This window comes from Cetorhinus maximus, chromosome 15 (assembly GCF_964194155.1).
Source record: "Cetorhinus maximus chromosome 15, sCetMax3.hap1.1, whole genome shotgun sequence".
Classification (NCBI taxonomy): domain Eukaryota; kingdom Metazoa; phylum Chordata; class Chondrichthyes; order Lamniformes; family Cetorhinidae; genus Cetorhinus; species Cetorhinus maximus.
The window spans coordinates 98036488-98060590 of NC_135893.1; the positions used below are offsets into that span (position 1 = coordinate 98036488).

General features: G+C 43.8%; 1 protein-coding gene across 1 annotated transcript in view; it reads left to right on the plus strand.

The window, feature by feature from the left end:
* Positions 1-24103, plus strand: part of ciita (class II, major histocompatibility complex, transactivator) — a 105917-nt gene that overhangs the window by 19289 nt on the left and 62525 nt on the right. Inside the window, exon 2 of the mRNA XM_078559031.1 lies at positions 1689-2000. Coding sequence (XP_078415157.1) covers positions 1691-2000 — 310 coding nt within the window. The 5' untranslated portion in view covers positions 1689-1690. The remainder of the gene's footprint in view (positions 1-1688; positions 2001-24103) is intronic.

The following is a 24103-nucleotide window of genomic DNA, read 5'->3' on the forward strand; positions in this document are numbered from 1 at the left end:
AACGAAAAACCCAAACTTTGTTCTATTCTGAATTTGGACTATTTGCAGAGGCAGAGAAGCTCTCTGTCTAGCTAGTGTTTGTAGGTGGGAGAGTGTCAAGGGGGATGGGCAGTAAGTGCAGTTGTGGAATTGATGACATTTACAGCAGTGAAGGAGATCCTATGGCTCATTGCCCTGAATTTCACTACCCGGATTAGGACCTCAATATCAGGGTGAAAAGTAGATCCTGTGGGCTTGCTGTCCAATTCAGGATGGTGGTGCGGTGGGCTCCTTGATGCTGCCAGCCCAGTCAAAGGACCAGCAGCTCCACAGCCTCAGCAGTGCCACCAACTCTCCAATGTCTTACTGACCTCGAGGCAATTTTCAGGCCTTCAGGGAAGATGCCTTTAACCTTTGGCATCTGCCACTAAGGGACTTAATGCTCATTTTTATGACCAATCGGGGGAAGTTGAGCTGCCTTGACTGGCAGCAAGCATTGGCCCGTTTCGCTGCAGTTTTCCTGGAAGTGGCCACCACCAGAAAAGGAAGTCCACTTTTTTAAAAGATCACGTGTGGAGCCGCGAGGAGCTGAAGAGGGCCCCTCTGCTCAACAGTACGTGTGACATTCCCCCCCACCACTGCCCTTCACCATGACTCCCACACACAGCATTTGGTAGAGGGCTGCAAGGAAGGCATTTGACCTGATAATATTAGTTGTCTGAAATGAATGACTTGCCTGTGGAGATGTGGTGGGCACTGGCAGCTCAACCACATAATTTAGATGAGGCCTGAGATTCCATTTTGGGCAGGCCTTGGGCCTCCCAGATCATTGCACAACATGAATTAGGGGCTTTGCAAATAGGCACAAATGCATTTCTACCCCTAATAGTCAGCTTTGAACTACAGGAGTGGGGCTTGAAAGCACAACCTCCTGTCTCAGTGTCTAGAGTACTAACACTGACCCAATGGACAACTATTCATTTTTAAAATTTATTTTTATATGTTGCATTGTTTTATTTAAAAAAATACATTCACAGGATCTGGGTGTCACTGGCAAAAGCAGAACTTATTTACGACCTTAATTACCCTTGCGTATGGGGCTACTGCAGAGGGCAGTTAAGGGTCAAGCACATTGCTATGGGTCTGGAGTCAACTATAGGCTAGACCTAGTAAGGACAGCAGATTTTCTTCCCTAAAGGACATGAGTAAATCAGATGGGTTTTTATGAAAACCCAATAGTTACCTGGTCACCATTACTGATACTAACTTTCTATTACTAACTGCTGTGATGAGATTTGAACGTGTGTCTCCGGACAATTAGTTCAGGCCTTTGGATTACTAGTTAAGTGACATTACCACAATGATGTTCTCCACAGATGCTACCAGATGTGCTGAGTTTTTCCAGCACTTTGTTTTTATTTCAGATATCCAGCATCCGCATATTTTGCTTCTATTAACATAACCACCGTACTACTGTTCCCAATAGATCATTTAATGTTTAATGCAATGTTATAATTGCAAATAGGGAGATTCTGGCTTTGATGTTCCTACAAAACAGCATTCCGATGTCAAACAATTGACATTTGATTCATACATTTGGTATCCATTCCAGCTGCAACAAGCATTATTTCTCAAGAACTGACACTTGCAACTAGAGAACAAACCAAAATATTTTTGTGATCAGTAATTATCTCCATTCATTTTTCCAGGTATGATTCACTCCAGAAAATCCCTACTCAGCCTGATTAATGTACTATCAAAAGCACCTCCCTCGAAATTCCAAGTCTTATTGAGTGACTTACTGGAAAAGGGCCTTTTAACAAAGGATGGCTATCGACATTATAAACAATGCGAGCCCGAGGACTTGCCACGGACCATCCTGGTATCCGTTCTTGGCAAAGAGGACAGTTACTGTCAAGCATTTCTCTCCCTCCTCAGCACCCATTTTCCATGGATTTGTGAGGCGTTTCAACAAGCCTCCAACGACAAAGATCAAACATACAGAAACGGGCAAGCAGGAAGTAAGTAATTTAATCTTTTTTAATCCAGGTCCAAATAAAGTGCTGCTAAAAGGAAAGCATGTGAAGGTGTATAGATGACCTCCTATTGGCCCTCCAGTTTTGGGAGCCCGTCTGCCATCCTTAATTGGATGGCGACCCACTAATTGTCTAAACAAGGCAAAATAGCTGCTGTCTGATTGCCCCCAATGCGAGTGAGGAATTTGGACTCACATTTGACCCTGACATCCATGTTGTGTATTGCACTGAGTAAGACTAACATCTGTTCTATTGCAGGCAGCCATTGTTGAACTAACTTTATTTATACCTCCCTGTAAGTTTAGCAACCTGCTATAGATTGTGGGGTTATTCTGTAAGGGAACTGAAAATCTGTCTAGTCTGTGTCGAAAAGGAACAGGGAAGTCACTTCCAAGCTTGCCACCTAGCAAATACTTCTACATATTCTGTACACTTCTTTCTGCAGCACTGTTCGATGCTGGGTGATATGGCCGTTATTGGTGTGTTGACTCCATTCTTACTGAGAAGTATTTCAAACTCTTCTGATGTAAACTGTGGACCATTACCTGACACTAACACCTCTGGCAACCCATAAATTGCAAGCCAAATTCTCAGAACCTCATACTTGTGCTTTGCGCTAATCTCAACATTTATCCACTTACTGTAGCAATTGATCAAAACAAAGTACTCTTCCCCTTTCACTTCAAAGAAATCAACATTTACTCATTCGCTTGGTTTTCTTGTGATTGACCATGAATTGAAAGGAACCTTGGTTGGATTATTTCTCATTCTGAGACACTTCACAACTGTTCACCTTAATTGGCCCTGTTCTTTGTAATCTATAAAGTTCTTCACTTACTGCTTCTAACTATGCATTAGGCGCTGGCTTAGTCTTGCAAAATGTTGGGTAGACATTGTCCTTTTATCTTGACTTCAGCCTTGTGATGCCTAATTTTATCATTTGGTTCCCCTTTGCTCAAGACCACTTTGTGCTCTCGTAGCACTTTTCTAATGTTAGACATACTCCTACTGATCCCTCCTGTAAGTACCTTGGCTCAGTTTAACCGCATTTTCTTCAGTCAATTCCTTCCCAACAGGGAGACTTTGTTCTCTCCTACTACCAATGCCAAGTAATAGGATGCATCATCATATTCCACTCTAACACTAACTTCACCAAACACTGGAAAACTGTTATTGAAATACTTCGTCAGTTTCATATCAGTTTTTCATAAGGGAATGTGACTTGGGGATTTGTTGTATTCTCCTTCTGAGGTAACGTACTGCTGCAGCTGCATTGATGTTGAAAGTAAGTTGTGAATCTCCAACTTTCATTCCTCCTGTGGGTGCTGAAATTTTATCTTCAACCCTATTACCCTAATTTTCCACGTGCTGTTCTCTCTGACTGAGTATAACCCTTGAGCTTCTTGCTCGATAGCATCAATTTACGACTCCCTAGCCATCATATATGCATTGGAAAAGTTCCAGGTTCCTGAAACAGCTTCAGATCTATTTCATTTACCAAGATCTAGAGTTTTACTGTTTCCTCTATTCTTGCATACCATCTGGATATGACCAACTTACCCACAGGCACAGCACTTTGACTGGAAATGGGGGTTATTGAAATGGATAATGGCTACCATGGCAATGGTAGCATCTAAATTTTTGCCTCCAAGACTGTGAACCTGGCTTGCATGGCATGGACCTCACTGAAATCTGGAGGACCACCCCTTCCAGTTCGGGAAAAGAACTCCCTTGCAATTTGCAACTATCTCTTTCTGCCATTTCCATGGCTGTGGCATCATCGCCAGCCTCCTTCCACATCAGCTTTTTGTCTTTGCTCAAATGTTTGTCCTGGATTTTGTTGTTCTTTAGACCTCTTATGAATGTGTCTAAGGTTGATGTTCTAATTTCGCACCATACCCACTGTGATGAGAGAGTTTCTTTAATTCGAGAATGTAATCTGCAAGTCTCATTTGGCAACTTCTCCCTTTCACAGAATCCAACTGTCAGTGCAGTCTCATTCTCAGTCATGCCATGAGTCCAGGATCTCATTAATCTCAGAATAGTCCTTAATACTGGGGTCTGTCAGGCAACATCAGTTAATCACCACTTCAAAAGCAGCTAGCCCCATCATGGTGAGGAAAACACTCCTCATCTTCTATTTTATTCGCTTTCAGCCAAAGACTTTCATTTGTAATTCCACCACTCTTTTTTTGGGGTTGAATTCCACCATTATCGCCAAACATGTCTTCAGTGCCATTGTTTTTTAATTACATACCATGCTGACTCACTGTTTATCTGAACAATATGCGCACATGGAGCAAAGTTTCAAACTTCCACAAAATCAACTTTAGAAGTTTCAAGAAGTGTGCCACATTGTCCTTTAGTCCTTAATTTCTCAAATGAAATGTAAAAAAGTTCCATTCTATCCTCATCACCATCTTTCTGAGTATTGTACTGAGTAAGACTAACATATGCTGAACTGTGTGCAGCCGCTATCGAACAACTTTATTTATGCCCCCCCAAACAGAGAGGGCAGTATAAGATAATGCTTGGCCATTACAATCTGGTAGTGACCCCAGAATGCAAAATCCTGCCACTATCAATAGAATCACAAAATGCACCTTGTTAAAAACCATATTTTCTTTTAATATATGGAAGGGCACTGCATTATCTGGTTTCTTGGAAGCTGACCTGGAGTTTTCTAAAATGGTCATAAGTTCACCTCTGGGCTGGAGCAAGCATACCTTTTCCAAGAAATTATCTGACTAGCATGGTACTTGAGGGGCAAGAGCTGTTTGCTTGTTTGCATGGCAATTATTTTAATGAATGGGGGGGGAAAAAACTTGTTTAAAAGCAAAGGCTAGTGATTTACTAGAAATCACATGACAGGGATGAGCTTACCTATTTATTTTTAATTAATTGGGACTGAACTGAGAAAGTGATAAGCTGCCCAGCTCGCACTCTCTTTGCCTTGACTGAAATCGTGCGATTGTCAGTATTCAGCTAAGAACCCTCATCTCGGTGAAACCCGAGAGGCTGAGACAAGAAGGATTGGTGGCTATATTCTCCTCCAGGCTGAGCCTCTGTTGGTGAGAACCTCCAGATATCTACTGGGACCAGCGGCCCATATTCACACGTGGGACCTCCAGATCGACAGCGTCGAAACCCTGTGAAATTTATCCTTTTTCTTTGATAATGTCTATTCTCCAAGGCCCATCCCTGCAAAGACTCTATCTGTTTGTCCTTGGTTTGCTTGTGTGTGTGTGTGTGTGTGTGTGTGTGTGTGTGTGCACTGGGGATTTTTAAAATGGATAGATAGTTATACTTCCAAATTATAATTGTGTATTAACCAGTTCTTGCAATTTGTTTTAAAGAAGAGGTTGTTTTATAATAAATTCAGAATGATTGACTTATTGAAAGAAGCCTAAGTCTCTTTTATTCTGGGTCTAACAGTAGCCGAGGTAAAAGTTGGCCATTTTGATGAGTGAATTAAACTTTTAAACTAATAATGTGACCTCCAGAATCGTGGGGCTACATAAACTGCGCACTCCTCCCATCCTGGTCGCAACATAGTTTGGGGCTCTTGCGGGATTTTGAAATGTGGACAACATAATAATAACTAGTAAAGGATAAAAGGACAGATACCGGGGGGCGGAATTTTACATCCCATAGGCGAGCGCACGTCCGACCCCATCAGACATTAAATCGCACGAGAAGATGTCGGGCGAGTCTCCTGACCTCATCGCACACTCGCGTGATATTGTGCGCGATATTTCACTCGGCGGGCACACGCAAAAGTTGGAAGTGTGCCCGCCTACAATTAAGAGGGTAATTAAGCCCATTAATGGTGCAATTGCCTCCAATTATTCCTGGCCCATCCAACAGGTGGAAGGGCTAGTCGGTCAGGCGGACTTTGCATTTTTCATCAAACCTCATCCAAGGGCGGGATGAAATTTCCGTTATGAAATGAAATAAAAATAAATATCTGTGGGCAGCATTTTTATCAGCTATGCTTTCAGGTGATTGATTGTGATGCATGGACATTTTTTCAGCTTTTAATACCTTTTGTTTGCTGCTTTTTCGGGTCTGCAGCTCCCCAAGGCAGCTATCTGCCTGCAGGGAGCTTTCACGCAGAGCTCACCTGCGCCTGGGGTGACATCATTGCCCGCTCTCTTCCTGCCCCCCCACCCCCCAGCAGCGCCGGGCATTTCAACGTATGTTTCACGTTGGCTGGCTGTTGATTGGCCAGCCAACGTGAAATCACATTCAGGGGCTGATCGCAGTCGGCGGGCGATCTGTTTCCCGACCGCTCCCAAACCCGCCGATCAGGTGTGCCCGCCAAAGGTGAAATTCAGGCCCAGGCTTCTTATACATTGGTAAACCAAAATGCCTTTGGAAGTTGCTAAGACTTTTCTAGAGATGGAAGATCTAGCCCCAACTGGTTTACAAGAAGTAACCAAGGCTAAGCTAATAGAATTGGTGGATAAGTTGCAGTTAGAATTAACCATAGGGGTGAGGAAAGCAGACGTAGTTGAGGTATTGAAATTAGAAGGGATACAAGAGAGACCATGTTCTCCAGGGGGTGAATCAGTTGAGTTAGCTAGGATTCAGTTGCAAATGAAGCAGCTTGAACACGAAAAAGAAACGGAGAAAAGTTAAACTTGTAAAAGAAAAGGAACTGTAAAAACCTGAATTGGAGAGAGAAAGAGAGGTGAGAAAACGTGAGTCAGAAAGAAAAGGAAAAGGGAGAAATGAGGAAAAAGAGAGCAAGAGGAAAAGGACATGAAAAAGCTTGAACTTGACCTCCAGAGAGAAGTTAGCAAGAGAGAAGGAACGAGAAAGGGAATACCAACTTAAAAGGCTGGAATTAAAAAAAAGAGGCCCCTGATGCTGAGGAACGTTCTAAAGAGGTAAAAAGCCACCCCCAACCCAGAGCCCATTGGGGAGGTGTTTAAATTTGTACAAGCCCTTCCAAAGTTTGAGGAAAGGGATGCAGAGGCATTCTTTATTTCATTTGAGAAGGTAGCTAAGTAAATAAAGTGGACAAACGAAAACTGGACATTGCTCCCACAGAATAGGTTGGTGGGTAGAGCTCATGAGGTTTATGCATCACTTTCAGAAGAGCTTTCTGTGGATAATGATGCAGTAAAAAAAAAAGGCTGAGTTAGTTCTTGAGGCGTATAGGCAGAAATTTTGAAACGTAAGGAAACAGCCTGGGCAGACCCATACTGAATTTGAGGGAAAAGCAGTGCAATTTTGACCATTGGACATGGGCTTTAAAGGTAGATAAAAATGTATAAACCTCTTAGGGAAATAAATCTCCTGGAAGAATTAAAAAATTTACTTCCTCTAGTAGTTAGAACCCATGATGAAGACTTGAGGGTTGCAACATCTGGACAGGCAGCGGAGATGGCTGATGATTATGAGCTGGCCCATAAATCCAAACCCTTTGTCCGTCACCCCCACAAACCCTTTTTCTGTCACCCCAACAAACCCGAGGGGGACAGAATGTGGGAAGGTGAAAGGAGGGCAAGTAGCCAGGGAAGAGAAGGGACAGCTGGGAATGCCCTGGGAATTCCTTATACCAGAAAGGAAGGCGCTGAGGGTGGAAGTGATATTCCAAGGCCTAAGTGTTTCAATTGTAACAAGATGGGACACATTCATGCAGATTGCTGGAAGTTGCATAGGAAATTCCATGGACTTAAGTTAATTTCTAATAATTCATTGCCACACCAGAAAGAGCTGTGGAGCTGAATCCTGGTGATTATTTTTTAAAGGGAAGTGGATAAATACTAGTTTCCAGTTCCAAGACAGCAGTGCTTTCTGAGTGTCTGTCTCATTGAGAGTCTTTACTGAACTGATTGTAAGATGGCAACTTAAAGAGCTTCTATCATGGCAGAGGCCACATGACTACAGCAAGCCAGGTAAGACATGTGGGGCTGTTGCATTTCAAAACCGAAACATCCCCCTTTTCATAATGACAAAACATCCAAACACTTCCAAAATATAGATTAAGAGTATGAAGAATGGACAGGGGATTGGGATGAAGTATATAGTCCTTAGAGAGCAGATGCAATGGGATTTTTTTATTCATGAGTTGTGCATGTTGTATTGCCCTTGAAAGTGATAGTGAACCACCATCTTGAACTGCTGTAGTCTTCGGTATAGGTACACCCACAGTGCTGTTAGGCGGGCAGTTCCAAGATTTGAACCCAGCAGTGATGAAGGAATAGTGATATATTTCAGTCAGGATTAGAGGAATTTTCAGGAGGCAACGTTCCCATGCCTGCCACTCATATTCTTCTAGGCAGTAGATGTTGGGGTTTAGAAGGTGCTGCTGAAGGAACCTTGAGTTGCTGCAGCACATCTTATTTATGGTGCACACTACCACTACTGTGTGCCAGTGGTGGAGCAAGTGAATGTTTAAGGTGATGGATAGGGAGCCGATCAAGTGGGCTGCTTTGTCCTGGATGATGTTGAACTTCTTGAGTGTTGTTGTATCTGCACTGATCCTGGCAAGTGGAGAGTATTCCATCACACTCCTGACTTGTGCCTTATTATTTAATTAGGTATTAGGTGGGTATGTTGTGAATTATCTAAAGACACTTGACACAGAGTCAGCTATTAGTGAATCAAGCAGCAGTTTAGCAGTTTATTCAATACAAGTTTGCATACAGGGGAATGCTCTCTCAGGATTCTCTAAGAGGCAATTCAAAGACACACAGTTTCTGCCAGTAATTTATACCATCTTTGTGATACCCCACCATTAACTCACAATGCTCTTATCTTGTACGTCTAATTCGGTACATCTGCAGTTACAGGTGAGTTTGCAAAATAATCCATAGAATGACCTGACCTTTAGCACAAACGATGCCCACAGTTTATTCTAAAACACAAACTTTCCTGATCTTCCTGATCATTTACTGCTTTGCCCAGTCATCTGCCTATCTTAGCCTGGTCCTGAAATCAGTTTATTACAGTATAATACATAATTCATTCAACTTATTCTACCCTGACCCAAAGGTCACATTCCTTAGTTTATCATGGACTGGCCCATAGGCAAATCATCAGCTTCCTGGCCTGACCAAAAGGTCACATTCCCTACTACATCCACTCTAGTGTTGTTTTTTTTTACTGCAAACACTTCTAAAACTTAAACCATCAACTTGGTCAAACCTATGTTATCCCATGATACACCACTTCAGGTATTCGCCAGAGACTTGATATTGTCTGTAGCCCAAATGCCAAAAGTCACATGATTTGTGGCAGCCATCTTAACAGCTTGTTTGTGTCCAAATTTTAAAATGTTGTCTGAAAGTTCACAATAGGATATGTCTGTACTGGGCAGTATATATCAGTATGATTCTAACCAGTAGAGAGTTTATCCCCAATTCTCATTGATTTCAATTTTGCTAGGGCTCCTTGAAGCCACCCTTGGTCAAGTGCTGCCTTTTGTGTTAAGGACAGTCACTCTGTCCTCATCTCCTGGATTGTAGCTCTTTTGTTCAATTTTGGACCAAGCAGGTAATGAGGTCAGAAACCTAATTGCCCTGGTGGAACCCAAACTGAGCAGGTTATTTCTGTGTAAGTGCCAATTGATAGCACTTTCGATGACACCTTCCATCACTTTACTTAATTAACTGAATTTAATTTCCCCCGTTGCCATAATGGGATTTGAACTCATGTCTCCAGATCTTGGCCTCTGGATGACTAGTCCAGTAAAGTTACCACCATGCTACTATATCTGTTTAATGAATTGACTCCTTCTGGGCTGGATAATGTTTTTGTACATGACATAGCAAGATTCTGAACAAGGAAAACAGCTAAAATAAAAGGCTTGAATTTCTGTAGTAACATTCACAACCTCGGGACACCCCAACATGCTGTACAGCCAATGCACAGTACAAAGTGTACTCAATTGTATTGCAATGTGGCAAACATTGTTGTGTACAAAATGGCTGCTTAAGGTCAAAAACGAAACTCCAGATAACCTGCTTCCGTAATGTGGCTTGAATAATAAACATTGGCTAGAACAACAGGGAGAATTCCCTTGCTCTTCTTTGAAATAGTGCCAAGGAACCGACTTTTTTGCAACCATCTGAGTGGATGTGGGTTTGGCTTAACCCTTCATCCGAAAGACACCTCCTCTTACGGTGCAGCACTCCCTCAATTGCGCACTGGAGTGTCAACACAGATTTTGTGCTGAAGCCTGTGTGGCGAAACTTGAAGCTACAAGTGTCGAGCTCCAAACTGAAAGTGCTATCAACTGATTTGCAGCTGGCAGCTAATGGAACATTCAAACTCTCCTCCAGTTCCTTTAAAAAAAATTTTTAAAAAACATGTCCTGTTTTTTGGTTTAATAAAGCCTGTGGGAGAGTACATTGTAGCCAATGCAGGTTCGTTCTTCTTTTACACAGATTAATAATTTCTCCCTCTACCTCCATATTGGCCTGGATTTTGCTGTGAGCAGTGAAGGAAAGGCTTTTGTCAGTCAGCTCCTGCGTGGATTTCCAAATACTTTTAGTCGGCTTGACTGAGAATCTTTCCCCTGTTCTGACATCTAGCTATATTCAACACCCTCTACAGTGATCTGTGGAATCTGTGAGCAAGTTAAGCAGAACTGATTAGAGTCCCCACGAACACATTCAGATATCAGAGCAGGAAGTAAAAACAAGATGTAGAAATTGCATTTAAATCATTTTTCAGGAAGCAAAATAAAGATTGGATTGTGCACATGCAAATAAGCAGGAAGTATTAAAATGAAAAAAAAAACACCTTTTATTTACATCTGCAGCATTCTTGAGGGAATAATGTTTCAGGACCAAAGAGGTTGTTTAGTATATGTCATTTAGTACAGTGTTAACTCAGTTACTCCTGATTCTATAAGCCTTAACTTTTCCATCTGTTTTTAAGGTGACAATAATGGGCAAGTTCATTATTAGCCCATGTCAGTATCATAATATTGATTTATTTTTGTGCTGATTTCAATAGCAAAGACCACAAAAGCACAGCCTGTGGGGGAGCAGAGTAACACTGACAGCAATGTCCAGATTTCCATGTTTAACTATGCATGTATGGATGGTTAGATGTTACAGTCAGTTTTACCCAGTAATAGCCACGAGGCTGACAACCTTGCCTTTATTAGCACAGTAAAATCCAGGCCAATCCCTTGAATGGAAATTAAGCAGGCAGCTTTTTTCCCAGGCCTCTATCAATGCAGTTGCATATCCAGCTCTTAGGGAGAGCCATGGGAGTGTGCCCAGTTATCTCTCCCTTCATATTTCTGTCTAGGTGGACCCACTGAGTATTTGCACTGATGCATGGCTTTATGTCTAATGATGGTGTACCACCATCAGAAGGAATGAGGTCCTCTGAGGAATTGTGCTCATGCATATCCAGTATACTTGTACGCATGATGGACATGAAAATACAAGAAAAGGATATGAATTAGTTGTAGCATAATCACAACTTTTATCACCATTCTCGATCTTTATTTAGTCATTGACGGAACAAAGTTAGCACATGATTTTTTAAAAATTCATTCATGGGATGTGGGCTTCACTGGTTAGGACAGCATTGATTGCCCAGCCCTAATTGCCCTTGAGAAGGTGGTGGTGCAGTCCATGTGGCGCAGGTACATCCACAGTGCTGTTAGGGAGGGAGTTCCAGGATTCTGACCCTCTGACAGTGAAGGAATGGTGATATATTTCCAAGTCAGGATGTTGAGTGGCTCGGATGGGAACTTGCAGGTGGTGGTGTTCCCATGTATCTGCTGTCCTTGTCCTTCAAGATAGTAATGGTCATGGGTATGGAAGGTGCTGTTTAAGGAGGCTTGGTGATTCATTGGACATGGTACATATTGCTGCCACTGTGTGTTGGTGGTGGAGGGAGTGAGTGTTTGTGGATGGGGTGGCAATCAAGCGGGCTGCTTTGTCTGGGATGGTGTCACGTTTTTTGAGTATTGTTGGAGTTGCACTCATCCAGGCAAGTGGAGAGCATTCCATCCCACTCCTGACTTGTGCCTTATGGATGGTGGACAGGCTTTGGGGAGTCAGGAGGTGAGTTACTCTCCACAGAATTCCTAGTCTCTGACCTGCTCTTATAGCCACAGTATTTGTATGGCTGGTCCAGTTCAGGTTCTGGTCAATGGTAACCCCCAAGATGTTGATAGTGGGGATTCAGCGATGGTAATGCTATTGAACATCAAGGGGTGATGGTTAGATTCTCTCTTGTTGGAGATGGTCATTGCCTGGCACTTGTATGGCGTGAATGTTACTTGCCACTTGTCAGCCCAAGTGTGGATATTGTCCAGGTCTTGCTGCATTTGGACATGGGCTGCTTCAGTATCTGAGGAGTCATGAATGGTACTGAACATTGTGCAATCATCAGCAAACATCCCCACTTCTGACCTTATGGTCGAAGGAACGTCATTGCTGAAGCAGTTGAGGATGATTGGGCCTAGGTGGGAAGTAATCATTGGTCAATTAAGTGGCTGCCCTTTTCCACTCAGTGGGCAACCATGTTGCTGACGTTCCTGCTGTTGAGAATATAATGTGGCGGTGAAAGATGTCGGGCTCCTCTGCTGTCACCTTCTGCTGCCATGTTACAGGTCTCCTGCCTTCCAGCCCATGTCCAGAGGGCTGGAAAATTCAGTCCATTAACTCCGTTTCGCTGCCAAATTTGCTGAGTATCTCCCAGCGTTTTCTGACCCCCACATCCTATCCTTATTGCACATCTACAATGCCACTATTTGAGTATTTGTTGAAAAAAGACATTTTGTCAAAGCTTTTCGTCTTGCATTCATCAGGACAATCACAAGAACACCAATGCCAGGAGAAGTAACAACTTCCCTTGACATTGGGGGACACGGAGGCCAACTGCAGCATGATGCTACCATCAAACACATCTTCCCCTCACATCCCCTGTCAGCATTCCATAGGAACCGCTCCCTCCATGACACCCTGGTCCATGCCTCCATTACTCATAACTCCTCATCCTTTCCCTATGGCACCTTCCCATGCAATCGTAGAAGGTGCAACACCTGCCTCTTTATCTCCTCCCTCCTCACCGTCCAAATCCTCAAACACTGCTTTCAGGTGAAGCAGTGCTTCACTTGCACCTCCTTCAATTTGGACTACTGTATTCGCTGCTCCCAATGTGCTCTCCTCTTCACTGGGGAGATTAAACACAGACTGGGTGACCGATTTGCGGAACACCTTCACTCAATCCGCAAGCATGATCCAGACCTTCCTGTCGATTGCCATTTCAACACTCCATCCTGCTCTCATGCATATCCGACCTTGTCCTGTTGCAATGTTCCAGTAAAGCCCAACACAAACTGGAGGAACAGCACCACAACTTCCAATTAGGCACTTTACAGCCTTCCGGACTTAACATTGAGGTCAACCACTTCAGATCATGAACTTTCCCCTCCACCTTTACCCCTTTTTTAATTCAATTATTTATTTTTTATTTTAATTTTCATAGAGTCATAGAGGTCTACAGCACAGAAAAAGGCCCTTCGGCCCATCGAGTCTACGCTGGTCAAACAAGTACCTAACTATTCTAATCTCATTTTCCAGCACTAGTTCCATAGCCTTGTATGCCATGGCATCACAAGTGCACATCCAAATACTTCTTAAATGTTCTGAGGGTATTTGCCACTACCAACCTTTCAGGCAGTGAGTTCCAGATTCCCAGCACCCTCTGCGTGAAAAAATTCTTCCTCACATCCTCGATAAACCTCCTGCCCCTTACCTTAAATCTATGCCCCCTGATTATTGATCCCTCCACCAAGGGGAAAGGTTCCTTCCTGATGACCCTATCTGTGCCCCTCATAATTTTATACACCTCAATCATGTCCCCCCTCAATCTCCTCTGCTCCAGGGAAAATAATCCCAGTCTATCCAATCTCTCCTCATAACTAAAACGCTCCAGCCCAGGCAACATCCTAGTAAATCTCCTCTGCACTCTCTCTAGTGCAATCACATCCTTCCTATAATGCAGATTCTAGAACTGCATGCAATAGTCTAGCTGTGGCCTAACCAGCTTTTTATATGGTTCCAGCATAACCTCCCTGCTCTTATATTCTATGCCTCGACTAATAAAGGCAAGTATCCCATATGCCTTCTTAACCACCTTATCTACCTATCCTGCTACCTTAAGGGACTGGTGGACATGCACACCAGGGTCCCTCTGATCCTCGGTACTTCCCAGGGTCCTACCATTCATCATGTATTCCCGTGCCTTGTTTGTCCTGCCCAAGTGCATCACCTCACATTTATCTGGATTAAATTCCATTTGCCACTGATCAGCCCATCTGACCAGCCCATCTATATCCTCCTGTAATCTAAGGCTATCCTCGTCACTATTTACCACCCCACCAATTTTTGTGTCATCAGCGAAATTACTGATCAACCCTCCTACATTCAAGTTTAAATCGTTTATATATACCACAAACAGCAAGGGACCCAACACCGATCACTGTGAAACCCCACTGGACACAGGCATCCAGAGACAAAAACACCCCTCGACCATCATCCTCTGCTTCCTGCCACTCAGCCAATTCTGGATCCAATTTGCCAAATTGTCTTGGATCCCCCTTGTTATCAGACATCCATGCGGGACCTTATCAAAGCCTTGCTGAAGTCCAAGTAGACTATGTCAAATGCATTGCCCTCATCTACACACCTGGTCACCTCTTCAAAAAATTCAATCAAATTGGTCAGACATGATCTTCCCTTAACAAGACCATGCTGACTGTCCTTGATTAATCCCTACCTCTCCAAGTGTAGATTAATTCTGTCCCTCAGAATTGCTTCGAATGGTTTCCCCACCACTGAGGTTAGACTGACTGGCCCGTAGTTCCCTGATTTATCCGTTCCTCCCTTCTTGAATAACACTACCACATTGGCTGTCCTCCAGTCCTCTGGCACCTCTCCTGGGACCAGAGAGTATTGAAAATTATTGCCAGTGCCCCTGCTATCTCCTCCCTTGCCTCACTCAACAGCCTGGGATACATTTCATCCGGGCCTGGAGATTTATCTACTTTTAAGCCTGCCAGACAACTTAGAACCTCCTCCCTTTCTATGCTAATTTCTTCAATTATATCACAGTCCTTCTGCCTGATTTCCATACCCATGTTGTCCCTCTCACTTGTGAACACCGACACAAAGTATTCATTTAGAACGCTATCCTATGTCTTCCGGCTTCACACATAAATTACCACTACGGTCCTTAATGGGCCCTACTCTTTCCCTAGTTATCCCCTTACGCTTAATGTACTTGTAAAATAAGTTTGGATTTTCCTTTACTTTATCTGCCAATGTCATGCCCCTTTTGTGCTCTCCTAATTTCCTTTTTAAGTTCCCCCCTGCACTATATTCTATACTCCTCTAGGGCTTCCGCTGTTTTGAGCCCTCGGTATCTGCCATAAGCCCTTTTCTCTTCATCCAATCTTGTATATCCCTTGACATCCAGGGTTCCCTGGATTTGTTGGTCCCACCCTTTGTCTTTACCGGAATATGTTGGCCCTGTACTCTCCCTATTTCCTTCTTGAATGAGTCCCACTGCTCTGACGCAGATTTACCTAAAAGTAGCTGCTCCCAGTCTACTCTGGCCAAATCATATCTGATCTTATTAAAATCGGCCTTCCCCCAGTTTAGAACTCTGATTTCTGGCCCATCCTTGTCCTTTTCCATAACAACCTTGAATCTAACGAAGTTATGATCACTATCTGCAAAATGCTCCCCCACTGAAACCTCTACCACTTGCCTAGCTTCATTCCCTAAAATTAAGTCCAGGACCTTCTATGTACTGGCTTAAAAAGCTCCCCTGGACACATTTTAAGAATTTCGCCCCCTCTAAACCTTTCACACTATGATTAACTCAGTTAATGTTGGGGAAGTTGAAACCTCCCACTTTTACTACCCTATTATTTTTACACTTCTCTGAAATGTGCCTACATATCTGCTCTTCTATTTCTCTCTGACTGTTTGGGGGCCTGTAGTACACTCCCAGCAATGTGCTTGCTCCTTTTTTGTTTTTAAGTTCTAACCATATGGCTTCATTTGAGGAGCCTTCTAAGATGTCATCCCTCCTTACTGCTGTAATTGATTCCTTGATCAATATTGCGATACCCCCTCCTCTTTTACCTCCTTCCCTGTCTCGCCTGAGGACCCTATATCCTGGAATATTGAGCTGCCAATCCTGCCCCTCTCTCAGCCATGTCTCTGTGACAGCAATGACATCATACTTCCATGTGTTAATTTGTGCCCTCAATTCATCTGCCTTATTTGTCAGATTCCTTACATTAAAATAAATACCATCCGACCTTGCCAAGCTCCCTTGTGCCTTAACTGACCCATAATTTCTATGCCTTCCAGACTCACTTGCTCTCTCTTCTAATTTTGGATGTGCATCTCCCCCTGCTGAACCTCCTCTCAGGATGCCATCCCCCTGCCAAGTTAGTTTAAACCCTCCCCAACAGCACTAGCAAACCTCCCCACAAGGATGTTGGTCCCATTCCAGTTCAGGTGCGACCCGTCTGCCTTGTACAGGTCCCACCACCTCCAGAAACGGTCCCAATGTCCCAGAAATCTAAAGCCCTGCCTCCTGCACCATCTCTCCAGCCACGCATTCATCTAGACTAACCTTCTATTTCTATACTCACCAGCGCGTGGCATTGGAAATAATCCAGAGATTACTACCTTTAAGGTCCTGTTTTTTAATCTGTTTCCTAGCTCCCTAAATTCTGCTTGCAGGACCTCATCCCTCTTTCTACCTATGTCGTTGGTACCAATATGTACCACGATCTCTGACTGTTTGCCCTCCCGCTTTAGGATGCCCTGCAGCTATTCAGTGACATCCTTGACCCTGGCACCAGGGAGGCAACATACCATCCTGGAGTCATATCTAAGGCTGCAGAAACGCCTATTTGTTCCCCTTACTATCGAGTCTCCTACCACTATTGCTCTTCCCCTCTTTTTCCTCCCCCCTCGTGCAGCTGAGCCACTCACAGTGCCATGAGCCTGGCTGCACTCCCCAGAGGAACCGTCATTCTCACCGTTTTCCAACACAGAAAAACGGTTCTCAAGCGAGATGCACCCTGGGGATTTCCTGACTACCTGCCTGACACCTTTCTTCTGACTGATGGTCAGCCATTCCCTCTCTGTCTGCACTTCCGTAATCTGTGGGGTGACCACGTCTAAAAACGTGCTCTCCACGAAACTCTCAGCCTTGTGGATGCACCTCAGTGCCTCCAGCTGCTGCTCAAGCTCCAAAACTTGGAGCTCAAGTAGCTGCAGCTGGTGGCACTTCCTGCACATGTGGTCAGTCAGAGCGCAAGGAGCATCTAGGACTTCCCACATTTTGCAGGCAGTACATAACATGGGACTGAGCAGCCCTGCCATGCCTCTAGTTGAAAAAAACCCTTACTTTAAGTTAAATACAGTAAAAAAACATTAAATTATTTATGTATTTTAAATAAAAACTGGAACCTTTACCTTTCCTTAGCTTAATCTATTTTAAACTGGAGAAAAACACTTACTCACTACTCACCAATCAGCTCTCACCTTTGTGCTGACATCACTTTTTGAAGCTTCCCTGCACTCGCGCTGGTACTGATCTCTCCGCTGCTCTCCTGCGCTGTCTTGTGATGTCACTCTTGTTATTTTCAACAAGAACTGACTGCAAGACACTCTTCCCAGACTGCTTCACCGTGATGCTGACTGCAGGACACTCTTTCCAGACTGCTTCACTGCGATGCTGACTGCAGAACACTCTCCCCAGACTGCTTCACCGCAATGCTGACTGTAGGACACTCTTCCCAGGCTGCTTCACCGCAATGCTGACTGCAGGGCACTCTTTCCAGACTTTGTTTACTTTTATTTATTTATTCATTTTTAAAAAATTATTTTTCCCCAACCGCATCCACCCCCCCACAGGGTCACCTGTCACTGGTTTCTATGTTGTGCTTTCACACAGCGCTGACCCTTGTTCTGCTATTAACACATTCTGCTCTTACCTTTGTGCCGCTATCAGCGCCTTCTTTAGTCTTTACCACTACTGTTAACACTCCCTTTGTCTTGTGTCCATGACATCTTTCTCATTATCTCCTTAGCTCCCACCTATTCCTGACCTTCTACCTTGCTCCAACCCCTCTTAAACGGTATAAAATCCATCACATTTCTACTTCTGTTTATCTCTGAAGAAGAGTCAGACAGACTCAAAACGTTAACTCTGTTTCTCTCTCCACAGATGCTGCCAGACCTGCTGAGTTTTTTTCTAGCATTTTTGCTTTTATTTCCCTTGACATTGGTATTCTTGCGATTGTCCTGATGAGTGCAAGATGAAAAGCTTTGGTAAAATGTCTTTTTTCAAAAATAGTCAAGTTCTGTACTACCAAACAATTATTTAATTCCACTATTCTGCCGATCTCCATAACTTCAGTCCCTCCATCACTGATACCTGCATCAATGACCTCCAGATTTGATGGCTCCTTTGCTATCCATCCTGGCCTATCCATCCTTTATGAACTCAGGGCTTCTTAAACTCCAGTGCCCATATTCTATCCCATAACAAGTGCTGCTTGGCATTTATCCCAGTCCACATTGACCTGCATTGGATCCCAATACTCCAGTGTAAAATCCTCATTCTGTGCCCTTGTCCAATCCTATCTCTGGAATGTCCTCCAGCCCCGAATCGCTCCCTCTCCCCCAAACTCTCATTTCTCCCGCACTGCTCTTCCCAGCCTTCAACCACATGGTCCTCTGGCTTGGAACTTCTTTGTTAAACTCCTCCACTATTCCTCCCCTCTCTGTATTCCTCGAGATTTCATGACGTCTTGACCCCCACACTCCAGCCATTAGTTGGACAACACATTCAACCTTGTGACGCACGGCCTTCCTACGCCAATTGGAAAGCAAAATGACTCATTACCTAATTGGATGTTGCTTGACTGTCAGCCAAACAGCTCCCCTCACCCCCCCTCACACATTTTCAATATTTTTATATCTGGTAAAGAGGAAAGTTTAAAAAAAGACAAAACAACACCTTTTTTTAATGACCCTATGATATTTCTCCAGGTGGCAAACAGCAGTGCCCTGAAGATTGACCTTCAATTCCTTGAGACTCTGGGCCAATCATGGAGGGTTGGTAACCCTACCTCTCTCCTCTCAAACCCTGCTCCGTCCTTGTGATAAAAGCAAAATACTTTTCTGAATACTTTTCATTCCCTGAAAGTGGCGTCACAGGTAGACAAGGTTGTAAAGAAAGCTTTTGGCATACTGGCCTTCATAAATCAAAGTATTGAGTATAGGAGTTGGGATGTTATGGTGAGGTTGTATAAGACATTGGTGAGGCCAACTTTGGAGTATTGTGTGCAGTTCTGGTCGCCTAACTACAGGAAGGATATCAGTAAGATTGAGAGAGTGCAGAGAAGATTTACTAGGATGTTGCCGGGTCTTAAGGAGTTGAGTTACAGGGAAAGATTAAACAGGTTAGGACTTTATTCCTTGGAACGTAGAAGACTGAGGGGAGATTTGATAGAAGTTTACAAAATTATGAGGGGTATAGACAGAGTAAATGCGAGTAGGCTCTTTCCACTTAGATTAGGAGAAATAAACACGAGAGGACATGGCTTTAGGGTGAAAGAGGAAAGGTTTAGGGGGAACATTAGGGGGAACTTCTTCACTCAGAGAGTGGAGAGTGTGGAACGAGCTACCATCTGATGTGGTAAATGCGGGCTCACTCTTAAGTTTTAAGGATAAATTAGATACATGGATGGGAGAGGTCTGGAGGGTTATGGACGAGGTGCAGGTCAATGGGACTAGCGGAATAATATTTCGGCACAGACTAGAAGGGCCGAATGGCCTGTTTTCTGTGCTGTAGTGTTCTATGGTTCTACTGCGGATGCTGGAAATCGGAAACAAAAACAGAAAATGCTGGAAAAACTCAGCAGTTGGAAGTGGGGAGAAGGGGTGGTGGGTGGGGAGAAACCATCCCTGCCCACTTTCACAGGGCGCTGCTTGGAGGTGCTAAGTGAAACCACCTTCGCAAGCGGCTCCTCCCCGGTTACACTTCGGCTCCAACTGGTCTTGCGCTTTCCCCGCACTAACAGCTCCTTGTGGCTTCGGGTGCTGACCTGAAAGGTGACGAAAACCACCAAGGGAAGGAGGTGGTGACAATCGGCGCTTTCCCCTCCCCGCCAGTGGGAGGAGGTTTGTACCGTGTGTGTGTGTTTGTGTGTGTGTGTGTCAACCTATCAGACGCCCTTTCATACGGCACTTCTCGTGTACGGGGAGTTTGAGATGGTTGAACTTTTGGGGGAGAAAGATGAGCGAAAGGCTGCCGTTTGCCACTCGTTAACTTTTGCTTTCTCCCGCGCTCTGTGGCTGCGATTTGTCTGATCTCTCTGAAAAGGACCAGGGACATTGGGTAAGCGGCTGCATTGATTTACTTGCACCTGTTTTCTACTGTTATTTATAGATGGAAATTAAAAAAAAAAGACCATATATACATACACACACACACATAAATGTAAGCTGAGCCGATATCCGGTCTTTTTGCTGGTGTTTAGCGTTCGCTGGAGGTCAGCCAGCATTTTCAACGCGTTTATTCGGCTTGAAGGGGGTTTATCGTGTCCTGCAGACAGAGAGGATGCGACAAATAGCTCAAACTCCTCTTAAATAAGAGGTTTAGCCGCGACAACACCAGTAAGTGAATGAGGCGACTCGGAAAGGACGGGTGCGTGGATTTAATGATGCACAGTGAGCTTTCTAGTATCATTTTCAACCTCTTTAAAAGTCTGTTTAATACAATTGAATAGTTGCATTTATCTGTATAATATAGATATATACCTTCAGCTCAGATAGAGCTCCAGTATCTATCCGCTTGTGTTTATATTACACACACACACAGTGGAGAAGATCCTGGAGTTCTCTCGGAAAAATAACACTGACCAATGTCCTTAAACTTGGTCGGTGCAGAAAATAAGTGATTATGGCAAAATAGTCAAACGTCCCAAAAAGTGGACAAGTTAGTGTATTGGAAAAAAAAAACCCGCAAATCTCTTTCAAATCTGTGTTGCTTGGCGGGACACGTCTTTTACTGTAAATTCAACGGTGAATTCCGGGAAACTGAAAGTAAATATCAGAGCTGGATATATAGTAGGCAGCGCCGAAGACATGGTAATAATACCCATGGGCGGGGAACTTTGGAGGGTGTGTCGAAAATTTGGTTCTGTCGTTTCAAGTTGATTTTTGTGGTGAATTCGCCTGTTTATTTTCCGCAGCCGGAAAGCATCCTCCCAATAATAATGCACCCATGAAACACAAATTACCCCCTTTGAGTGGCTGAAGAAGGCTGAGGTGGATGGTCTCTAAATTATCTGAGTTACTGGCCGGAATTTTACGGCCCCGTCCCGGCGTAAAATTCCGCCCACTGTCTTTTTTTAAAAAAAAACTTACATGGGATTGATTTTGTATGTTTAAAAAGTTTATTAAAACCATACGTATTATATTCTGGCACAGAGACTCACCCTTTGTAAAAGCAGCAACGAGCACAAGCCACTGACCACAAAGAGGGGTTATATTGCTACTGTTGTGTTACTACCAAGTTATTTCTGCTCTGTAGCAGCATGGGTAACTTATTCAAAACCCATCCACTGAGAAATAAAATCTGGTCCATATGACTGATGCGTGGTCCCGAAATGACTGGATTACAGGAGGATGAGAACGCCCTTCCTCTATACTGTAACCACCACATTTTTATTCGTTCCGCCTAGCATTTGTGGTCTATCTGGAATGGCCCTTGACGAACTGCCTTTCAGAATGGCTGCAGTCTATGCGTGAAGGTACTCCCACAGTGCTGTCGGTTGGGGCGTTTCAGGATTTTGATTCAGCCACAGTGTGGGAACTGTTCAAAGTCCGGATGGTGAGCGGCTTGGAGGGGAACTTGCAGGTGGTGGTGTTCCCATGTGTCTGTTGTCCTTGTCCTTCTAAGTGGTAGAGTGGTTTGGAAGGTGCTGTGGAAGGAACCTTGACAAGTTAACGCAGTGCATCTTGTAGGTGGTACTTGCTGCTGCCACTGTCTGTCAGCGACCATAAGACCATAAGACATAGGAGCAGAAATTAGGCCATTCGGCCCATCGAGTCTGCTCCGCCATTCAATCACAGCTGATAAGTTTCTCAACCTCATTCTCCCGCCTTCTCCCCGTAACCTTTGATCCCCATACCAGTCAAGAACCTATCTATTTCGGTCTTAAATACACTCAATGACCTGGCCTCCACAGCCTTCTGTGGCAATGAATTCCATAGATTCACCACTCTCTGGCGAAAGAAGTTTCTTCTCATCTCTGTTCTAAAAGGTCTTCCCTTTACTCTGAGGCTGTTCCCTCGGGTCCTAGTCTCTCCTACTAATGGAAACATCTTCCCCAGGTCCACTCTATCCAGGCATTTCAGTATTCTGTAAGTTTCAATCAGATCCCCCCTCATCCTTCTAAACTCCATCGAGTATAGACCCAGAGTCCTCAAACGTTCCTCATATGTTAAGCCTTTCATTCCTGGGATCGTTCTCGTGAACCTCCTCTGGACCCTCTCCAAGGCCAGAACATCCTTCCAGAGATATGGGGCCCAAAATTGCTCACAATATTCTAAATGTGGTCTGACCAGAGCCTTATAAAGCCTCAGCACCACATCCCTGCTTTTATATTCTAGTCCTCTCGAAATAAATGCCAACATTGCATTTGCCTTCCTAACTACCGACTCAACCTGCAAGTTAACCTTAAGAGAACCCTGGACTAGGACTCCCAAGTCCCTTTGCACTCCAGATTTCTGAATTCTCTCCCTATTTAGAAAATAGTCTATGCCTCAATTCTTCCTACCAAAGTGCATGACCTCACACTTCCCCACGTTGTATTCCATCTGCCGCTTCTTTGCCCATTCTCCTAACCTGTCCAAATCCTTCTGCAGCCTCCCCGCCTCCTCAATACTACCTGTCCCTCCACCTATCTTTGTATCATCTACAAGCTTAGCCAGGATGCCCTCAGTTCCTTCATCTAGATCATTAATGTATAATGATTGGCTGATTGAATAAAACAACATGGTTTAGTTGTTCAGTTGTTCATAAGAGGCATTATACAGACCGTACTCAACCAGCCCACTCTTGCAAAACCCAAATTAAAATGTCTACTGGTAGATTTGATTCCATGATTGGACAGCACTTGGCTGAACAATCCTGAGTGTGCTAATAGCTTCATTAACAACCAATTTAAAGTAATCAGTCAAGCTTGTAATGTGACTCATTTACATTCGCTAGAAGTAATGGATATTTATACACAAGGATCCATCCTCTGCAAACAAAAGGAATATATTCAAACCTTGTGCCTTTATTGATTTACTTGGAGGCTTGTGAACTCTATAGTTCCCTGCCGTTTTCTCCATGACAACACCTTGGTTAATTGGTTGACTTTCCAACCAATGAGGACCCTTTTTTGCAGTGGTATAAATTGTTGTTAGCTTTTGAAATTTTAAATTCTTGCATTTGTCCTAATGCGTGCAGGCGGGAAGCTTCGGCAACTTGCTTCTCTTTTCAGCAGTATTCAAGTTCTATGCAACAAGTGACTGATAGTTTGAATGGTTTTCCGATCAGAAGCAGGTCACTGTGTAAATATGTAAGTCCACAGCTTTCCGCAGAAGCAGATGGAGAATTCAGCTTCACATCAAAGCAAAGTAATGGGCTCCTTTCAGCTGCAAATCTCACTCTCTATATCACTCGGTCTCAGAACACATCGTGTAACCACAGCCTAAATTCAGAACCATCTTTCGAATTGTATCACTGAGTTTTTAGGTGGAAGTTTTCTGTGTCTGTGCCTGTGTTCACCTTCCCAGGCACTACATTAGTCACGCTGTTTGCGTGAGTTACGTTCCCACGAAACCTGGCAAAACAGCAAAATCGCGAACGACGGGCATACTTTACAATGGGAGTCAATGAGATCGGTCCTAGCCATCCCAACATATCACATGCATAAAGGATCAAAGGCAAGAAAAGCTATGCTTTAATAAACTTAAAGTGAAATTTACCGGAGAAATGGTTAAATCAAACATAAG